The sequence below is a fragment of the Salvia miltiorrhiza genome, chromosome 3 (assembly GCF_028751815.1).
Source record: "Salvia miltiorrhiza cultivar Shanhuang (shh) chromosome 3, IMPLAD_Smil_shh, whole genome shotgun sequence".
Taxonomy (NCBI): Eukaryota; Viridiplantae; Streptophyta; class Magnoliopsida; order Lamiales; family Lamiaceae; genus Salvia; species Salvia miltiorrhiza.
The window spans coordinates 51,802,675-51,825,769 of NC_080389.1; the positions used below are offsets into that span (position 1 = coordinate 51,802,675).

The 23,095-nt window shown below is 37.7% G+C and overlaps 1 protein-coding gene and 1 pseudogene across 1 annotated transcript; both read right to left on the minus strand.

Moving 5' to 3' along the window:
- Nucleotides 1–1,591: 1,591 nt before the first annotated feature.
- Nucleotides 1,592–11,027, minus strand: LOC131018963 (COP9 signalosome complex subunit 7-like; annotated as a pseudogene).
- A 4,926-nt stretch (nt 11,028–15,953) lies between these two features.
- LOC131014243 (uncharacterized) lies at nt 15,954–16,886 on the minus strand. Its single transcript, XM_057942152.1, has 2 exons — nt 16,431–16,886; nt 15,954–16,351 (listed from the first exon to the last, which is right to left on the minus strand). The coding sequence occupies exons 1-2, from the start codon at nt 16,590–16,592 to the stop codon at nt 16,079–16,081; spliced, it is 435 nt and encodes a 144-aa protein (XP_057798135.1). The 5' UTR covers nt 16,593–16,886; the 3' UTR covers nt 15,954–16,078.
- Between the last annotated feature and the right edge of the window lie 6,209 nt (nt 16,887–23,095).

A 23,095-nucleotide genomic window follows, 5' to 3' on the forward strand; every position in this document is an offset into this window, starting at 1 on the left:
AGATACTAATAAAAAGAGGTAATATATAGAATTTACCACTTTCCTATAGTAAAATTTAAAAATTAACCTATTAAATAAAAACTTTAAAAATCGGTCAATTTTTATGCAAAATTACAAAATCACCCCTAACATAAAAAATAAAAATTGGTCACTCTCTTCTCTCCCTCATAGCATTTACTTCATTCTCTCTCTCTCTCTCTCTCTCACTCACAGTGTCACATCTCTCTCTCTCTCTCTCCGGCGCCGTCGCGCCGCTTGCTCAGATCAGAAAGTATTTCTTCTTTGAAAAATAACCGCACACAGGCGGGACCACTACACCACACAAAGGTGGGAAAATTACATTGCACGCAGGCGAGATTGAACACAAGAGTCTTTGAGTGTCTCAACTTTTTCACTTGAGTTCAGATCAGAAAGCATATGCAAACTGCAAAAGAGGTTTTATCCTTATCGGTGCTGCTTCTTGCTCAACATATAACAGAAGGAAGGTTGAGCATACGTCCCGTTGAGAAACGCATCGATTCAACTTCGAAGAGCTATCACGCTGTCGTGGATTGAGCTGCGGCGGAGTCGTTGAGCTCTTTGAAAAGAGATACGAAGAGGGAAATTCAACGGTAGTTTAGCATACTAGAGGGAGAGAGAAGCAGACAGAAGAGAAATTTGTGTTGAGTTTTGTGATTCTATGCCGTCAATTGAAGATTATTTTGATTTTTATTTTCTTAACTAGTGATTCTATGCCGTCAACTAAAGAGAGAAGTACTTAGTATATTTTATTTTATTTTGATTTCTTATTTCGTAGTTGAGAGAGCTCACAAAGCAATAAGAAAGAGAGAGATATATTTTTCAACAAAATCAGTTTTGTGATATTTATTGGAGAGATTTGATCGATTGAAAGAGAAAGATTTTGGATAATTGATTAATGTTCTTGAATCCACAACTAGGTCTATGAGTTCACAACTTAATGTTCTTGAATTCACAATCAGATCTATGAATTCACAATTAAACCTAGAATACACAACCAGCTCAATGAATTCACACCTAAATCGTTAGTGTTGGTTGTGAATTCGAGTTTAAAAGCTCCAAGTCACAACTAGTTATTTTGGTTGTGAATTCGAGTTTTAAAATTATAATTCACAACCAGTTTGATGAATTCACAATTGAATTGCTAGTGTTAGAGCATTTGTAGTGGAGAGCTAGGGACTCTTAAATGGTGGGAACATATTTAACATTGATTAAATTCATAGTGGGAAAGCCTCCACATTGGCTCTTCAATATTATTTTTTATTTTATTTTATTTTTAATGTTATTTTTAATTAATTTTAACATTGAATTTAATAACATAAATTTCATTGAAATTAAAATTTAATATTATATTAATTAAAAAAATAAAATAATTTAAAAATATTACAATAATTTTTATTTCTATTTTATCCTTATTTTAAATGGATATTTTTTCTCGAGACTAGTGCACTTCCAACAAAAACAGGAGCATCCAATGGGCTTTGACAGTTGAACACAATTGTTACCGATCCTGCCAGGTGAAGTGAATGGTGGAAACTCACTATGTTGGTTTTGGAAAACTAGAAGAACAACCTCAATAGAGTGGCACCGAAACATGGAAAGAGAGCAAGAAACAATGTTCACCATCTTGGTCATAGTCCACTACTCCACCCAGTTCAAAAAAGTTCCCTTCATGCCCTCGGTAGTCAATGTCTGCCTGCTTACAGTTTGTAACTTCTGCCACAATGTAAGTAAGACAACATTGACCAACATATCCAGAGCTTGTATACAACTACTTTACATAAGCATAATAGAATTAAACAACAAAGTTGTATACAAGATATAATGTACAAGCCTAACCTCATTTATGCATTAGAATGACTAAATAATTTGCTAAGGAAAACACCCTATGAAGTCTTATAATGAAAGATGCAAGCAATCGTTCTTATCAACTGCTTATGTTAGCTAAAGGTTAGATCGAACCAACTCGCAATCTAATGATTCCAACTTTATCAACCCTAGTGGGAATTGGACTCATGAAGCATTTAAGTTAGTTCAAACTCCAGTAGGAAAAGACAGCACTTGTCCCCAACATAGATCATAGATTCAAATAGGCATTCAAATTTTCTATGAAGGCTAAAAAGCCTTGTGTCATGTACTATGAAGGAAACGACATCATCAAACTCATAACAGTGCATTCTTTATGAAAAAAAAGGTTACTCTAACTGACCTTCAAAGATAATGTCTTCTTCACTTCTTCTACCATCTCATCTATCTCCTTCTTGTCCATCTCACCCATGGAGTCTGCCCATTTGATCTTCTCTTGAATTGAGACAAGAATGCCGTCTGATGTGGACCATGTGGTCAGCCTAAGAAATAACCAAGGATATTCACATACACACTTTCGAAACCAGACATAGATTACAAGTAAGTGACAAGAAATGTAAGTGACACTTAAGATGCAACCCTTTGCATGCTTTAACTATTGGGATCACAAAGGAAACAGTTACAGCTTCAACTGATATAAATGAAAACACTGACATAGAAAAAGACGAAGCAAGTTTCCAGAACAAGAAGATAAGATCATATAAAGACCAACTTACTAAATCCTGAATAAGATATATACTCAGATATTTAACCCATAGTAGAAGAACCCAAGCACTAGGAATTTTAAAACTAGTACAACAAATCACCTTAAAGAAACATGTACCAATTTGCTAGAATGTCAATCATGCTGCCCAATTGCACCTACAAGCTCAAAGATGGATGTTTTACCAATCCACAAGTAAAACGCTAAGCTACTAGATGAATTAATGAAGGTATGTTATTAGAGTGAGACCTCAAACATCTTCGCAACTGATCCAGCTTTCCTCTAACTATACCCTGCTCATGAGAGCACCAATAAAATTGTTCACAAAAAAAAAAGTAGAGCAGACATCCTATTTTAAAAACACGCAGGTGGCAAGTTTATCTCAGAAATGAAGTGCCATTAATTGTTACATTTTCTTATGAATAGAAAGCATAAACACTTACCACATACATACAATCATTGATGACAAAATTCTCCAATTCAGAACATTTGAAACATCCAACTCCTGCATCAACGTATCATATGACAATACCTAGGGAAAGGCCGAGATTAGAGATTAAAATTTACAAGATTCCTCAAATTCCAAATTGACATGAATATTCATAAACAGAATGACTGAGATATCAAATAACTAGGAAATCTCAAACCATATTCACCCAAAAAAACGTACCAAATATAACTTCCAGGAAATCCAATAAGTAGCAATAGTGAACATATAAAATGATAAATAAATAAATACACTCCTTAAAATGAGAGAAGGCAACAGTGTCATGTGACAACGAGTAGCTCATTAGGTGAGATAATCATTGCGGTCCTCTAAATTGATATTTTTGTGAAACATTCTTCAAATCGCCAAACCTCCCTAGACGAAAGCGAACTTCACATAACTTGTGCTTCGGAATTGGACTGGATGGGGATGCATAACTATCAACAACGATGAGGGCTTGAGTTTTGATAAGTTCATAAATGCGGATGGTTATAGTTGATGTTGGCTCACGCATACGAATCTTCAAGCCGAATCTCAGGGGTTGCTCGCCACAAGTAAAACATAGGTATTTGTACAATTTGACGGCTAGTTCAAAGTATGCAAGCCAAGCCCGTTATCTATACCGTGAGATTGCCATTCGTTTTCCCAAAACACACATTGCTGGTTTTCAACGAAGGCCAACATGCATCTAATTTTGCTACAGGTTCTTTAGGGAGAAGCTGTATAGCTTTAAATCTTGGCCATGAAGGTCGAGGTGGATTTTGTTCAGTTTTTGGGTTAATGTTACAATGAAGTTCAGTTTTTGTTCACGGTTGTTGATTTTCGGTAAGCTATCAACGTGGTAATCTAGGAATTATGTAGGCATAAACATGAGATAAAGACCATATGTTTCTTCAATGGATTTTCCTTTCTTAATGATCTAGGTCTTCTATGGGTATTTCCACTATCGATACATGATTTATTCTTATCAAAAGGTGAACTTACTTAGTATAATGGGATTACCATGTTATTCATTATTTTTATAACAAAACAAATAAGATTTTCCCAAAAAAAAAATTATGGGCCGATTTGGCCCGATGGCCCGAGAGGGACTGGACTGGGCCTAAAATTTTTCAGCCCGACGTAGTTTTGGGCCAGGCCGGTCCAACCCGGTAAAAGTCGAAAGCCCGGCTCGACCCGTATCGTTTGACACCTCTACTAGAGCCTGATAGTGCCTTTAAGATTTGATACAAATAAATAGTAAATTTAATCAATTTAATATGGTTTTGTTTTAGTTTTAAATTACTTTTACGTTTAACTTCACAAATATACCTGGTGCGTGCGTACAATAAAGGTGTGGGTTTGGATGGGAGCGGTGGGGATGGACGGGGCCATTCCTATTACTATAAAGCTTATGATCTGAGAAGATTATCATGCAGAAAATCAAATTAATTTGATATTACATATGATATTAGATTTATTGATACTCTATTTCTGAAAAGAAATCGAAAACCATTATACCTCATTAATAATCTTTAATTTGGTAATAGGCTCCTCCTCCTCCATGAGCAAGGTCCAGCTTCAGCTTCAGTAGGCAACAACTTAGTGAGCGGCGCAGGAGATGCGGTCGGCTCAAATTTCTTCTTGGGAGTGCCCTGACACAGCGGCGGGAATTTGGGGTGGCGGAAGGAAATAAAGAAGAAATAGGTTACTCCAATTTCAAAAATGGGCCAACGGTAGTCTGAATAATCTTTAGGTCGTATGCTAATTCTTGTTAGGTAATTTTAAATACAGCCCCCAATTTTTTCACTATAGCGCCCCTTATTAAAAAAAATAAATAATAATAATAATAATAATAATAATAATAATAATAATATTAATAATAATAATAATTTATTATTATTATTATTATTATTATTATTATTATTATTATTATTATTATTATTATTATACCCTTATAGCCTATTTAAAATTTGTAATAAATTAAAGTTATAAAAATTAATTTGAAAGAAGAATAATGAGTACGATCTCTTAACAGATAAATCACGTATAATCCTCATCATGATTCTAATATTAAAAATACTTGTAAATAACCCTAACAATTCTATCAGTATAGCCTCCAACTCAAAATTTTAATTAAACATGTCAGAGAATAGACGCAGGAAGAAGAAGAACATCAACATAAGGAAGAACAAAGTTCAACGTCATCTTCAATTTGTTTATCTTGGGATTTGAAGATATTTTGTTGTTCAATATGCAAAATTTAAATGAGAGTTATGAAAACGAAAAAAGTCATATGTTGGAGGTATGTGTAAATTTTTCTTTCCCAGTGAATTTAGTATATCATCATTAGAGACGTATTCTTGATTTGGTTTTCTAGTTAATAAGATCAAAAATATAAAAGTGATGCGTGATTTGTGTTATAGCAGGGAAAGTTTTCTCCTTAACTTTTTGGTGCTTGTTAATGGTTTTCTTTATTTTTAATTTATGGAGGAGTTCTGGTAATTTTAATCATGTATTCTTAAAGTTGAGTCTCTTTTGTCTGTGGGATAAAATTCTAGAGTGCAGTGGCAATTTACACATAAGTCTTTCTACTGCTATACATAACATGGACTATATGATATGCAATGGTGTAACATGATTATGCTATTACTCTTTATTCACTGCATTTCTTAAACTAAGCATGGGGTGCGAAGCATATAAATGGAGAGAGTGAACTGGATATCATAATTACCTTGAATATTGATTGGTGATGATTAGTTGTTTGTTATCGAATTAAAATGGGATGATTGAAACGAAATAATATACGTTGTTTCTTCAGTAAATGCATGAAGGAATATGGATAAAGGTGAAGGAGTTAAACCAAAGCTTACCTTGAATGTTGGCAAAAGTAATTGAATGAAGGCTCTCTCCAATTCTTGAGAATTCTCACGTGAAGAATGGGAGATAGTGCAGTGTTAGCAACTGAAGGTTAAAGGAATGGAGGTAGTGGTTGTTTGAGGGAATGGGCTATCATAGGGTGGTATGGTTGAAGCTACAAAAGGCATGGTGGCTGGATTGGACTAGTGGTTGCAGAGGAAAAAGAATGCAGCTGCAGCTGCTCCTTAGACTATCCACAGTCGTGACACTCATCCAACCCAACTCAACTCAACTTTTTAATAAAATATTCATTTCTCTCTCATTCACCTATACAACCCACAACCTAATACTCCCTTTCGTCCCCCAAATAACTTTCTTTTTGGGGACGACACGGGTTGTAATGAAAAGTTGTAAAGTGTATTGATAGTGGATAAAAATGTTATAATTATTATTGAAAATTGTGAAAATGTGTTATGATTAGTATTGGAGTGGTGAAAAAGTGAAAAGTAAAAATAAATAAAGTATTATTAGTGGTGAGGTAATTATCCAAAAATGGAAAGAAATGATGGATGTCCCAAAAAGAAAAAAGAGAAAGTTATTTGGGGGACGGAGGGAGTATAATTTTTACTCCCAATGGTGACACCAACCCAACCTACATATTTTTTCTTTTCACTTTATTTTTAATTATCTAATATCTAAAATAAAATATAAATTAAAATTAAATATTTATTTATAATATTTAACAAAATAAAATAAATATTTATTTAATTTTTTTAATTTGTAATCATATTATAATTAAACATTGTCATATATTATAGTTTATACTTAACTCAATCACAAATGAATATTACAAGAATTAAACACATAATTGAAATTAAAAATCAAAGTACAATACTTGTAACTTAAAAATACAACTAGAAAATTCAAATTACATATTTAATTGTCAGTGCCAAATTTTTCCTATATGTGCTCAATCAAGTCACCTTGAAGAGTCTTATGAGCTTCTCTATTGCGAAGTTGATCTCTATTAGTCATATAAGCATACAAGCTCACAAAACATTCAGTAGAATAGTGGAAATGTTCGCCATCTTCTGTTTGTACTCTTGTAGGTGTATCCATAAAAATTCTGTTGGATCATAATAATTTTGGTAGGTTGTTGGGAAATTAATGAAATATCTTTTTTCTTGTTTTGATGATCCCAAAACTCTTAGTATTCTCTTTCTAGACTAGAGCTTTTGCTGGACTCAATTGTTAGAGTCTATTTTATTAGCTAGACTGAGGATCGAAGGACTGAAGACTTGAAGACCAAGGACTGAAGTTACTGTGCCAGTCTTAACTGAACATCAACACTCAAGACAGTTACTGAAGGACGCGTGCACTGAAGTATCAATATTAGGGAACTGATACATGCCACGGTGCACTGAGCGGACTGATACTAAAGTCAAGTATCAGTAGAACTCACAGAGTTATTCTTCATTCCTCGGACTAATATCTCTGTTTATAGAAGCTACGTGGAAAGTATGCAAGTACAGCCGTATTAAATGCTCAGATATGAAGATCGTCCTTCTGAAGACAGAGTTTTCCCTTTCATGCTACTTTATTCTGTAGCACCATACTCCTACTGACGAAAGGATGCTAGTTCTTTTCGGATTAGAAACATCGAAGATTGAAGCCTGAGCCAAGATTCAAATTTGTCTCACAACGGCAGATTTCTGAAGATGATCTCCCCCAACGGATCTATTCAAGATGTTGCCTATATAAAGAGCTCAAGGATCAACTTCAATCTTTACCGATTCAAATACACAAGCTGAACCTCTACTAAAATCACAACTCAGCAATCTCACTGCATTCCAAAGTTTAAATCGAAGAAGAGAATTTCCAAAGCTCAACAATCAGTTCACTGATTCCCTACATTCTCTTATTTCCTTAGGCAAATTTCTTGTAAACCCTAAGCCTTCGGATTACTGAGAGCATGTTTTCAGTAATTTAGTTGGATATTCGAACCATTTTTCTAAAGAGCGAAAAGAGAGTTTGAGAGTGAGTTTGAGACAGTTGTCTGAACTCTAAGTTGTTTAGTACCCGGAAACTAAACAGTTGGTTGTTCTTAGCACCTGCAAGCTAAGAAGGAGAAATCCAACCCAGTGTGTTGGTACTGAAAAGAGTTCTTTTTAGTCTAAGGTTTGTTGTGCACCCGCAAGCACAAGCTTGGTTTGTTGTGCACCCATAAACACAAGCATAGTGATTGTCAATGTGATCGACTGACCGTGGACGTAGGTGCTTGTTTTCCGAACCACGTAAAACTCCATGTGTTATTTATTGTTTTTAGTTTTTCTTATTCTTATCAGTGTACAAATCCTACTGAAACTGAAAACTGATAACTCAAAGGATAGACCTTTAAAACTGATAATCTGATTCACTAAAGGCTTTTACTTTAAATCGCTTCTGCACAAGTGTAATCAGTCTAACTGATAAATCTTCAGATAATCAATAAGATTACTTACACTTCTCTGATTACAAAAACTGATAAGACTGAAACTCTGAACTTCAGTATATTGATCAGGTTCAAATACTGAAGCTAACCCTACTGACTCATTATCAGTATCAGTCTTAAACCATTCTACAACTGATATTACTTTCTCACTTCACTTCAGTTTCAATCAGAAACTGATTTCAGTTTTCAAAAGCAAAAATAGCCTACTGGTGTATTCCCCTCCCCCCATACACCAGTCCAGTAGCATCTCGGGACCCAACATAGGTATCTTGTTCATCCTCTACTATCATATTATGCATGATGATACAAGCCATCATAATTTTTCCCTTCAAAACTTTATCCCAAATAAGACATAGGCGTCGTAGAAATGCAAATCGAACTTATAGAACTCCAAATGCTTGCTTAACATCTTTTCGGACAAACTCTTAGTGTTGAGCGAACAACTTGTGCTCGCGGATCTGTGGGGAAGTAATTGACTTGACAAATATAATACAGCTCATGAATGGTATATACCAATAGTCAAATAATATGTCCTATCATAATGACGACCATTCACTACGTAATTGTTGGTTATCCTTGACATCATCTAATGATACGCAGCGGAATATACATTCAAGGATTAGATCTAGATTTACAAATGCATCACGTGTAGAGATAAACACACAATGAAAAGAATAACTTACTCGTTGTGTAGTAAGCGTGCGTCTCGATTCTTGCCGTGAATCCACTACTAAGGTATCCACGTGTATGTCGATTCGATGTAGGAACGATTCCAAGTGCACGATTCAATCGTCAACAGCTAGGAAATCTCCGATTGAAACTATAGTGCTCTCTTAGTGTTTTGCCAAGCAAAAACTCTAAGCTAATGTTTTTGTATCTTCTCATTTGTAAGACCAAGCTCCCTTATTTATAAGGAAGAAGACAATTCTAAATTGTCTTGTCTTCCTTAGTATTAGAATATATCAAATATATCCTAATCTAGTCCATAATATCTTTCAATCTCCCACTTGGACTAGCATTAGATTAAACACCAAGCACTAACTTTGCACTCTTGAGCGAATCAACAATACACATAAAGTGTGACCCTTTAGGCCTCCATTATCGACGATAATCAAATTAAAGTCTACACAAAACTCCTAGACTGCGTTGTGTAGCGAACTCGATATATGAAGAACGTTTACGTGGATTATGTAAACAAACCTTTATATGAAGTTTATGTAATATCCCTTCATTCACGGACCACTCGATTGAGCCTAGGATCTGCCATGTGTCTATCCCAATAGCTCAATCATTTTATCTCATCTTTATTAAATGACCCTTCCGATCATATTCAATTATTCTAATTGAATATATCTTTGCATTGGCCAATGACTAACGGTCAAATAATATAGAGAATTTGAAGTGTTCTCTCGAAATTCAAATCGAGGAATGAATCCTATTCTTGGCTCAACTACCATTTCCATTTGCCTCATGATGTACCCAACACAAGCCGTATCTACCCCTTTGATGGAGTGCAAGCATTGTACTTGGTCAAAGCACACCACTCAACAAACAAAATGAGTATTGACCTCAAGTCAAAGGACTATTACATACTCCATACACTATTAAATCATAGACACTAGAACAAATGATTTAATAGCAGGGTATACCAATATTCTCCAAAATATCCATGTGTCCATCACGAGAATCAAATTACTCGTAGTTGTGAGATCAACTACATTCTCTAAGAATATGATGCAGACCACATGCTAACCTATCGCATGTCATCAATATCCCATTCTTGATGACCATTGGTTAGGGCATCTTTAGAATTACACTCAAACCATTAATGTCTCACATCATTAATAGTAGTAATAATTCAAGGGAACAAATAAAAGAATAAAGTCAAACAATAAAACCAAATATTCTAATAAATGCACTAGCCCATGAAAGCAAATAACATATATAAATGTGATCAGGTAAGGATGTCTCAATTCAAATTGTTTCTAAGACATTCAAACCAAAACTCCCACTAAATTAAAGCCAACTTCCAACACGTCTAACACCCAAGCTCTCAAAATGTTTGTTGTGTTTTGCTATACACAACGGCTTGGTGAAAGGATCGGCTAAGTTATCATCAGTGGGTATTCTTTCTAATTTCACATCGCCTCTTTCAATTATTTCTCTGATCAGATGATATCTCCGGGGAATGTGCTTGTTTCTATTCGTGGGTCTTGGTTCCTTTGCTTGCGCAACTGCACCAGTGTTGTCACAATACAACGGTATTGCACAATTTGTACTTGGAATGACACCCAGTTCTTTTACGAATTCTAACAGAGCCACAACCTCCTTGGCAGCTTCAGATGCAGCAATATACTCGGCTTCGGTGGTGGAGTCGGCAGTAGTGCTTTGTTTAGAACTATTCCAACTAACTGCTCCACCATTGAGGATGAAGACATAGCCAGACTGTGACTTATAGTCATCATGGTTGTTTGGAAGCTAGCATCAGTATACCCAGTAACTGATAACTCTGGCTGTCTACCATAGACTAAGAAGTATTCTTTAGTCCTTCTAAGGTACTTTAGAATAGTCTTGACAGTTCTCCAATGTACCTCACCGGGATTTTGCTGAAATCTGCCTGTCATGCTAAGCGCATATGCCACATCTGGCCTAGTAGATGTGGTGGACGTCGTATACCACCAAAATAATTCCTGCAAAATTACCAAAATAAATTAATACAATGGCAAACAGGGTCGATCCCACAGAGAGCAGTTAAAACCATTCAAATCCCTAAATCTATAAAAACGGTGATGCTACCACGCCTTAATTTTAAGAGGAATTAATTAAACTAAGAATGCAATAAATCAAATAAAAACTATTCTTGGAATAAATCAATAAAAAGGGTAATTCGGCTCAAATAAATCCACTCTAATTCAACTCTGATCCTCGACGCAATAATTAATTAATCCCTATCAACCAACCAGTTATAGGATACCGTGAAACGCAACGAACGTACCCCAATTCCTACTTACGGTGTCGATAAACAGCTGGAGACGCCAGACCTGCTTATTTCCCTTATTAAAATATAACCTAGCTGGAGACGTCAGACCTAGATTTAATATTCTAATAGCATTACGATGAAGGAACCCAATTTATATCAATTATCCTAGAGACGCTAGTAATAATTAATATACCAATTAATTCCTACTACGAACATGGTAGTTGTGTCACTAATCAGCCCTATTCCAACAATTACGGATTGGCAGGAACTAATTGACTGTAATCCAATTAAACTTAAGTTGATCAGGCTTAAATAAAATCAGAATTATCTTTGAACCTAGGAATTAATCGGAATCAATAGGAATCAATTTTAAACCAATTAGGTCTCACAGATCATTAAATTAGAGTTTCATTATTCTCGCCGAATTAAAAGGTTTAGCTACTCATGCTTAAAATAAAAACAATCAAATAAATAAAATTAAACATAAATAAATAACGAACAATACTAAGAAAATAAATTGCAAGAAATTAAATCAAACTTGAACCAAGTTGAAGAAAACTCGTCTGCCTCCTTCGATTCCAATCCAGCCGCAATTGTAGATGAAAAAACAAGACTTAAAAGTAAAAGTATAACTAAGAATTTAATATGCTAAAAAACGTATGGATCAAAGATTGCATGAAATAACAATTGCATGGAATGAAAAGTCAACTCCTAATCTCCCTAATTCAAAAGTTGCGGCTAGGTTGCTGCTCAAAAACCAAAACTAGAACTAAAGTTAATAATAAAAAAAAAGGTTAATTACGTCAAAAACCATGAACTTTGGGCCCATTTCCAAATTTTCCACGAACTTTGATTTTTATCAAATTTTCCCTGAACTTAAAGGCGGGAACAATGTTTCCATGAATTTCAGCTCCGGTAATACTCCGGTCTGACCTGGCTCCTACGTGGCAGAAACTGATCTTACGTGGTAGCTGCTGAAACGACGTCGTTTCATTTCTTATCATCTATTGTCAATGTTAGGGTTAAATCGCCATTTTCACCGTCCCATTTTCACACCCACCATTTTCACACTCACTAATTTTCACTATATTGACTGAAACTGTGGAGAGAAGTTGACCTGCGGAGAAGACGACATATTGCGCGCGAAGAAGACACGAGATATTGGCGACGAGATTTTGCAAAAATGGGGGACAGGTATATCTCTTTACCACTGTTTTCGAGTTTTCGCCCATGGGTGTTTGGTGCCCTAAGCTTCACTAAAAATTTTCCCGTTCTAGGGTTCAGATAGTAGTTCTTTTGCGCCTAAAAATTTCATTTTCTTTGAACATTGCATTGAATTTTGGTACTTCATTCGTTTGCAGCGACGAATTTGGGTTGTACATACACCATGGAGGTAAGTTCGTCAATTTAGGCTCAGGAAGGTTGTATTCAGGTGGCGAAGTGCAGAGTAGATTCGGGCTAGATAAGGATAGGTTCGGGTATTTGGACTTAGAGGAGGAAATCCAGAAGCTTGGTTATACTTCCTGGAGGTGTTTAGCTTTTAAGGTTCCTTGAAGTTTAGTGTTCATGGATGTGCGCGAAGATAAAGAAGTCATGCAGATGATTCGATGCATGACATCTTCAATCAGGTCTATTAGTGTCTATGTGGATGATGGAAAGAAGGGCAAATTGGGGAAGGTGAAGGCTGTCAGTGAAACTGTTACTAAGACAATTACAAAGACTGTGACTACCACTAAGAGTAGCTGTGGGCAGGGGAAGGGGAAAGAGAAGGTGTTGCGTAGGGAGGAGCCTGTGATGGCAGTGGAGGAGGTTGATACTGCAGATGAGGATGCTGATGATTTTCTTCCTGAATATATTGAAGAAGAACCTGTTGAATCAGATGATTCACTAGGGGATAAAGAGTTAGGATCAGGAGATGAAGAGTATGAAGAGGCAAGAACTAACATAAGGGAGAGCTTAGGTGTTATAGGTGACATGGAAGTGGGGAAGGAGACTGTAGAAGATAGATTATCTGAATATGGTGATTCTGACAGGGATGGTTCTGATAGTAGTGACTCGGATGGGCAAATTGTTAGGAGTAAACAGTGTAGGTCAGTGTATGATCCTAGGGGAGATATGTCTGAGTTTAAATTAGTGTTGGGTATGCGTTTCGAGGATGGATTTCAATGCAAGAAGGCACTGATTTCATGGAGCATTGTAAAGGGTTATCTTATTCATTTCAGGAGAGTGAACAAGGAGCAATGTGAGGCTTTTTGTGAGGATCCTTGTCCCTGGAGAATGTTTGCTAGTATGCTGAAGAAAGAGAGTTCTTTGGTGGTCAAAATTCTACAGGAGGAGCACACTTGTTCATTTGCAGTGGGTAATAAACAGGCTAGTTATAAGTGGATTGGGGAACAATACACAGAGGTTTTCAGAGTTAGACCTCAGATGTGTATTGAAGAGTTTAGGAATGATGTTAAAAGGAGATTTAACATAGCTATTCCTAATGGGAGGTTGTATAGAGCTAAGGCACATTCATTGCAGTTGCTAAGAGGTTCTGTGCAGGGTCACTATAACAAGTTGAGAAGTTATATTCTTGAGTTGATGAGGGTGGATAGGGGAGGTAGATTTGAACTGTTGTGTGGTGATGGTAGTATATTTCAGGGGTTATACATTGGGTTTTCTGCATTGAAGAGGGGTTTTTTAGAGGGATGTAGACCAATTATTGGTCTTGACGGGTGTTTCTTGAAAACACACTTAGGGGGGCAACTGTTATGTGCCATAGGGAAGGATGGCAATAACCAGATGTACCCAATAGCTTGGGCCGTAGTAGAGGTGGAAAATGAGGCTTGTTGGAGGTGGTTTTTAGGTATATTGCTCGAAGAGCTTGGAATCCATGATGGGAATGGTTTTACACTGATTTCTGATCAGCAAAAGGTTAGTATTTGCCTTGCCATGTCTTGTGTCCATACTGAAATGATGTTACTATGGCTTTATATGTCTTGTGTCCATACTGAAATGATGTTACTATGCAGGGGCTAACAAATGCTGTCAAGGAGTTGGCTCCATTGGCAGAGCACAGAAATTGTGCTCGCCATGTCTACATGAACTGGAAAAAGCAGTTCAAAGGTGTTGCCTTGAAGAACCTATTCTGGCAAGCAGTGAGGGCCACATACATGGAGGAATGGGATGCAGTCATGGAGACTCTCAAAACTGAAAATATGATGGCATATGATGATCTGCTGAACAGAGATCCTACCAGGTTTTGTAAGGCTTTCTTTTCAACTTGCTGTGTGAGTGACATGATGGATAATAACGTGTCAGAAACGTTTAATGGGTATATTCTGAGTGCTAGGGGAAAACATATCATCCATATGTTAGAGGACATTAGAAGTGGGCTGAGGGAAAGACAATATAAGAAGTTTCAACATGTTATGACTGTCACTGATATACTTACACCAGCTGTTAGGAAGAAACTTGAGAAGCTTAAATCACTAGCAAGGTATTGTACTTCTCACCCTGGGCTAGGAGGAAAGTTTGAAGTGTCAAACAAAGATGACATGTTTATTGTCTCTCTTCCTGAGAAGACTTGCAGTTGTAGAGGTTGGGAGATAACTGGTATACCTTGTGTGCATGCTGTTTCTGCTATTCACTTTATGAAGGAGGATCCAGCCGTTTATGTGCATAACTATTTGAGCACAGAGACTTATTTGAGGGCATACTCCTTCCCACTTGAGCCAATCAATGGTGAGAGGTTGTGGCCAAAGGCTGAGGGATATCCAGTTCAACCCCCACAGGTGAGGATCATGCCCGGCAGACCAAAGAAGAAGAGAATAAGAGACACAGATGAGAAGGACCCTAAACAACCTTCAAGGCTGAGAAAGACTGGTTGTAAGATGACATGCCAACGGTGTTTACAAGAGGGTCATAATTCCAGAGGATGTATGAATGATGAAGTACAGAAACCTGATGGTGAGAAGAGGAAGCCTGGACGCCCTCGAAAGTACCCAATCCCTGAACCAACAGAAGCAACAATCCCAACAAACCCTACTGATACAACAGAGGCTACTACAAGAGGAAGGGGCAGAGGCAGGCCCAAGGGAAGTGGCAGTGGCAGGGGTAAAGGTAGGGCTAGGGATATTGCAATGGAGAGGCAAGAGGTATATCCCAAAACTATTTGTGCTGATAATATTTGATCATTTTAGTTTCTTATTCCATTTGCATTTGAGCTATGTTAAATGATATTCATTGTAGGCAAGCAAAGGAATAAGACTTTACTGTGGAGAGCAAACAGGCAATTCATATATTGCATCTGGGAGTGGACTGCAGCAAATCCTAAGGGGAGAAGAGATCTGCCTGACGGGCCCCACACAAGAATCTCAATCCAATCCTTGAAGAAAATCTGTTGTTGTTTTGATGTTGCTCTGATAGCATACTGATGTTCTTTTGATGTAGTTTTTGCAAGCATTTTGCTGAGATGTAAAGCGATTAACACTTAAACAAGTTATGTATATGTTATTGATCTGTTATGTATATGTTATTGATCTACTTTGCATATATCCATTGAAATCCATAGAAATTCATTGTCATCATGATTGTAAATGAGATTACAATGACACTACAAAATAGATCTCATTATAACACCCTAACAATCAAACACCAAGAACACCTAACAAACAAAGGCTTGAATCACCAACCAAACAACACCCACAACACCTACGAAACAAAAGCTTGAATCACCAAACAAACAACACCCAGAACACAAGCACATGCAACCATCTTTTTCATCGAACACTTGCTGCTCTCGACGTTCTCCATTCTGAGGAGTCTGACTTCATTCTCCAACAATCTAATTCGCTTCATATCTTCCTCCACATATTTCCCTAGGCGATAGCATTCTCCAATCCAGAAGTTCAATTTTTCATCTTCGTCATCTTCAATTTTAGGCTTTACTTCAGGATCTACCCACTCAAAGAAGCCACATTGTTTCTGCAAAAACAAAGATTGCTGCTTTAGGGAAAAAGACAGCACAGAGAAAAACTCAAAACGAAAATAACGTCAAAATTACCTCTTTGTTGGAGCATCTCAAGAATCTTCGCCCAGGATTGAGCTGTGTTCGCGACGTTTTCATCTCCACTTGAAGTTTGCACGCGCATTCAGTGAAGAAATCTGGTGTAGTCATGGACGAGGACGAGGCGCCATAAGAGGAGGCAGATGGCGTGAACTTCATTTCTCCCTTATGAAACCCTAACCGACGAAATGGGGATGCAATTTCTTAAATTCTAGATTTAGGGAACAAAATTTTAATCAAACGACGTAGTATTATGGGTATAGGACGACGTCGTTTCTTCATATCGTCGCCGGTGCCAAGTCAGCTTTCAGGCGACTTAAATGGTGCCAACTCAGCAGTCAAATTGGGGATTTTCGAAATTCATGGAAAAATTGTTCCCGCCTTTAAGTTCAGGGAAAATTTGATAAAAATCAAAGTTCATGGAAAATTTGGAAATGGGCCCAAAGTTCATGGTTTTTGGCGTAATTAACCCTAAAAAAAACCAACAAACTAATCCTACTTCTAATCGTTCGCGGCTACCCCTAATTAACACACATATATATGGCAAAAGCCCTCCTAATCGCCGCCCTTCTCCAAAACATAAATGGGCTCGGCCCTTTACATAATAAGGCATAAGGAATAATTAAATTCTAGATAATTAATTCCAAGCCCAATCTCCAAACTTCTTCTTCATAGTCCACCATCTTCATCAAAATCCATGCAAAACTTGATTTCTTCGACTTCTTCCATCCACAAGATCCATCTCCAATTTTCTCTCAATTCCTACATCCAAAATATCGCAAACCATGTAAAATCACATAAAATCATAGCAAACACACACTAAACTAGGTAACTAAAATACACACATCAAGATGTCATGGCATACATTATCGATCCTATAGCAGAAGCATATGGGATCATTTTCATGTATTCAATCTCTTGGTCATTAGAAGGGCAACCCTTCTTAGACAAGATAATACCATGTCCCATAGGAAGAAATCTTTTCTTGGAATTTTCCATTGAGAAGCGCTTTAGCAATTTGTCTATGTAGGTGGATTGTGATAATCCCAACAATCTATTAGGTCTATCCCGATAGATCTTTATCCCAAGGATATAGGAAGCATCACCCAGGTCCTTCATCATGAAGGAGCTAGCCAACCAATCTTTCACGGATTGCATCATGGAACGATCACTACCCATAATCAAAATGTCATCAACATATATGATAAGGTAGACAATGTTCCCATCTTTGCGTTTACTATAAACACATGGATCCTCTTTGCTTCTGACAAAATCAAACGATTTGATAGCTCTGTCAAAGCAAATATTCCAACTCCTAGAAGCTTGCTTAAGTCCATAAATGGACTTCTTTAGCCTACATACTGCATTCGGCCTTTCTTTGGATACAAAACCTTCAGGTTAAGTCATATAGACTTCCTCTTCAAGTTCTCCATTGAGAAACGCGGTTTTGACATCCATTTGCCAAATGTCAAAGTTATAATATGCAGCTATAGCAAGTAAAATCCTAATGGACTTGATCTTTGCAACTGGTGAAAAGGTTTCGTCATAATCAATGCCCTCGCGTTGACTATAACCCTTTGCCACCAACCTAGCCTTGTAGATTCGTACTATGCCATCTGCATCTCTCTTCCTTTTGAAGATCCATTTGCAGCCTATGGGATATTTCCCATCCGGCAAATCAACTAGTTCCCAGACTATATTGAAGTACATCGAGTCCATTTCGGAAATTAAGGCTTCTAGCCACTTCTCCGAGTCGGTGCCTGACACCGCTTCGGTATAGGTCTTAGGTTCATCATCATCTGGATCAACTCCATCATCTTGGTTCTCAACCAATAGATTAAGTCTTTCAGGTGCTCGACGATTCCTACGAGACCTATGGAGTTGTTCTTGCGTTTGTTTGGGTTGTATATTCTGAATGCGAGCAGGTTCCTCTGTGTTGAACGTTTCAACAGTTTCGGAATTTTCAGGGACATCCTCAAGATTTTCTTGAGGTGGTGGTGACACAACTATTGTATCATCATGTCTTTGATGTATCTCATTGTCTTGAGGCGTCTCTCTAAGAGATATTCCCTTTCCCAATAGATCATCAAATACTCCCACTGAATTCTTGTCCACACCATTAGACAAGTTTTCATCCTCTATGTTATTTTGCGATTCTTGAATTTCTTCAAGTTCTATCGTATTGTGACCTTGTTCCTTAGAGACAAAGGTGTCTTCAAGAAACGTCACATTCCGGGAAACAATCACCTTGTGATCACCGGGAACGTAGAAATAATATCCAATTGTTTCCTTAGGATATCCAACAAAATAACATTTCTCACTTTTAGATTCCAACTTATCAGTCATCATTTTCTTAACAAAAGCAGGACATCCCCAGGTCCGCATATGGTTAAGACTTGCCTTTTTGCCACACCATAACACATATGGTGTTTTCTCAACTGATTTAGAAGGAACTCTATTCAGAATATAAACAGCGGTCTGTAAGGCATGACCCCAAAGGAATAAAGGGAGACTTGCAAAACTCATCATGGACCGAACCATATCTAATAAAGTTCGATTCCTCCTTTCGGATACCCCGTTTATTTGAGGTGTCCCCGGAGGAGTCCAGTCTGACCGAATTCCATGTGATTTTAAGTAATCAAGAAACTCATGGCTTAAGTATTCTCCTCCTTGATCTGATCGAAGAGCCTTTATACTTTTCCCAAGTTGTTTCTCGACTTCTAACTTAAACTCCTTAAATTTCTCAAAAGCCTCAGATTTGTGCTTCATGAGATACACATATCCATACCTCGAAAAATCATCAGTAAAAGTTATGAAGTACGAATATCCACCTCTTGCTTCTGTTGGGAATGGTCCACACACATCTGTGTGAATCAATTCTAGCAAGTCTTTGGCTCGTAACCCCTTCCCAGAAAAAGGTTTCTTAGTCATCTTACCTTTGAGACAGGATTCACAAGCACCATATGACTCAAGGTCAAATGATTTTAGATAGTCTAACTTTCTCAATCTTGCTATCCTGTTCTCATTGATATGACCAAGTCTACAATGCCAAAGATAGGTAGTATTATTCGCATTACTCAGCTTAGGTCGTTTGTTTTGTACATTGAGAATACTCCTTTCACATTCAAGATAATATAAACCATTCAAAAGAGAGGCACTTCCATAAAACAATCCATTAAAGGAAAACGAGCATCAACTGTTTCCAAAATGGAAGGAAAAGCCTTCAATGTCCAACATCGGAATGGAAATAATATTCTTAGAAATAGAAGGAACGAAGTAACAATTACTTAAAACAAGTCTGTTTCCCGAAGGAAGATCTAATCTATAAGTCCCCACGCGTTCAGCAGCAACTCTTGCTCCATTTCCCACGCGTAGATCGACTTCCCCAGGCATCACTTTCTTGGTTTCACTTAGGCCCTGCACATTATTGCAAATGTGTGAGCCACAAGCTGTATCTAATACCCAAGATTGTGAATTATCAATAGACATGTTTATCTCAATGACAAACATACCCGAGCTCATACCCGATGCACATTGTACCTTGTATTTCGGGCAGTCTCTCTTCCAGTGCCCCTTTTCATGACAGAATAGGCATTCATCCTTTGGCAACTTCAGCCTTTTCTGAGCCCCTCCACCTTTAGGCTTCAAACCAGCATCAAATGCCTTCTTCTGCTTTTTCTTCTGCTTGTACTTCCTTTTGGAAGACGTGGCAGTAGAGCTCACCATGAGCACAGATTTGCCTTTAGAGGTGGAAGACTCATAGGTCTTCAACATGTTATGAAGCTCAGGCAGGCTTGCCTTCGTGCCGTTCATATTGAAGTTCACAATGAAGTTTTCAAATGAGGCAGGCAAAGACTGCAGAATCAGATTGACAGAGACAGTAGCAGGTAGCATCGTTCCAATCGATGCCAACCTTTCAATCAACCCGATCATCTTCAGTACATGATCAGAAACCGGACTCCCTTCCTGAAGCTTACACTTGAAAAGATCTCGGAGTATCTCATACTCCATAGTCTGAGCTTCTGAAGCATACAGACTCTTCAAGTGTTTTAGCATATCATAAGGGAACATGTGTTCGTGTTGCCTCTGTAACTCCGTAGTCATAGAGGACAACATCACACATTGTGCCGATGTTGCATCCTCGACATGCTTCTTGTGAGCAGTTTCATCAAATGATGCATACTCAGCAGACTGCTTGTCAGGAATGACAGTGATTGGGTTGTCCAAGACATACTCAATCTTCTCTAGCCTTAAGACCAGACGCAAGCAACGGAGCCAATCCGTAAAGTTTGACCCAGTCAACTTGTTTGTTTCTATCAAACATTTCAGTGACAAATTCGACATATTATCTGATCAATAAATAAAGAAAAGCAAATTAGAAAGAATAAACTATGATCACATTGTATCACTAATCAAACAATGGGATATCGTATTGATTAGCTCCCACTAATTTTAACATATCTTACGCCCCCAACGTAAAATACGAATTTATAATCCATATAAATCTTAGTGGTCCAAGATCCAAGTCAATATTATGCAGCCTCTGCTTTGCTGATGACTACAATAATATTACTTAGTAGGCCTCTATGCCAATTGCAACAACAATTTTGCAACTCTTGGTTGATTAATCAAATTAATCTGCGTCCTTAAATCATTCTTGGTCGCTTTACGTTCCAAAATAATTTAAGTAAGTCAACCCCATCACACGGTGCCAACCTATGAATGAGTCTTGGCCTTGTCGATTTAGAGTATACAATTTTATGTAAATACCCTTGGACGAAAAAGGTTAGGTACTCAAACAATTATGATGGACGACACATTTTGTGTTTTACACAAAGACTTATATTTAATGGGGATTTAGCATGTGATACCAATTGCTTATATTTAATATCCAATATTAAATAGCAAAACAATTTCTGGGTGCCGCCTACCCAGGCATATAAAATGCGGACCACACATATTGGGCGCCGCCTACCCAAGATAAATGCGGTCTTTAACTACTATAGTTAAATAATAAGCATAAAATCAAATAGCATGCTTATCACATAAAGACATAAAACCTCTACGAATAAAATCATTAATCAAATTAATATTTTATTCTCTAATTAATAATGGGTTAATCAATTTATATTAATTCTAAATTAATATAAATTTATTTCTATTATTATTAATTCAAAATTAATAACAATAATTTAAATTTATTAATCCAATTAATAAATTAATTCTGAAATTGGGGTTCAATTATTAATTCTAAATTAATAAAAGTTTTTTTTTAGGGGCTGTTACAGCCCAACTGGGCCATTTATTATAAAACCAGGCCCAGCCCTTTTTAATAAAACATTTTCGCAGCCCATCAGCCCCAGGCCCATACCAAGGCCCAAATTCCTTTGGCCCCAAAAACCAATTCAGCAGCTAGGGTTGGAGAAAAGGGATTTGCAGCTGCAACAGCAGCGCCTCTTTCTCCTTCCCGTCATCTCGCCCGGAGCAGCAGCCGCCTCCCTCCAATTCCCGTCAGCCCGTCGCCGCCACCAGATCCGCGACGCCGCCAACGTCGCGCGGCCTCGTCTGACGAAGCCCGCTGGTCGTCAGCACACTGGAGTTCAAGCCCGCGTCGAGGGGAGGCGTTTTCTGAGGAGGAAGCAGCGGCACTCTCGCCGCGAGCGCGCAGGTCCGCCGCGCGAGACCACCGCCGGTGCGACGCCTCTCGCGCCGTCTCGCCACCAACACGCCACCACGCCGTCGTCTCCCACCACCGGACTCCAAGCCCGAGTCAGCGGGATCATTACAGAGGGGCAGCTGCACCTCAGATCTGAAGCGCGACGTAGGCGGCGGAAAGCGATCGGGCGCAGCACACCGGCGAGCCCCGACCACCTGCCGCCGTCTCGTCTGTCACCCACGCCCTCTGCATCAGCGGTGGTCGATGGTAGCGTCCAGCGAAAGGCTCGTAGGTTCATCCAATGAACATCCAATTTCAGAAAACCAATTCTCAAAACAAATTTCGAAAATTTCTAATTCCAAATTAAATTTCAATTTCGAAATCAGATTTCTAAAATCACATATTCTTAACCCATAAACAATTAGAACACAATAGCAATTGTAAATCGAGCCCTGGGCTCTGATACCACTGTTGGTTATCCTTGACATCATCTAATGATACGCAGCGGAATATACATTCAAGGATTAGATCTAGATTTACAAATGCATCACGTGTAGAGATAAACACACAACGAAAAGAATAACTTACTCGTTGTGTAGTAAGCGTGCATCTCGATTCTTGCCGTGAATCCACTACTAAGGTATCCACGTGTATGTCGATTCGATGCAGGAACGATTCCAAGTGCACGATTCAATCGTCAACAGCTAGGAAATCTCCGATTGAAACTATAGTGCTCTCTTAGTGTTTTGCCAAGCAAAAGCTCTAAGCTAATGTTTTTGTATCTTCTCATTTGTAAGACCAAGCTCCCTTATTTATAAGGAAGAAGACAATTCTAAATTGTCTTGTCTTCCTTAGTATTAGAATATATCAAATATATCATAATCTAGTCCATAATATCTTTCAGTAATTAACCTTTGGTGCTCGACCTTCTAAGACATCATTAAAAACAGGAGATCGATGGGCTACATCTTCTTTCACAAACCAAATTACAATTTTTGCCCCTTTC

Coding starts and splice junctions, on each gene's coding strand:
- LOC131014243 (XM_057942152.1), bottom strand. CDS start 16,592: ATGAAGTTCACGCCATCTGCCTCCTCTTATGGCGCCTCGTCCTCGTCC. Junction 16,352..16,430: donor TGAGATGCTCCAACAAAGAG/GTAATTTTGACG, acceptor TTGTTTTTGCAG/AAACAATGTGGCTTCTTTGA.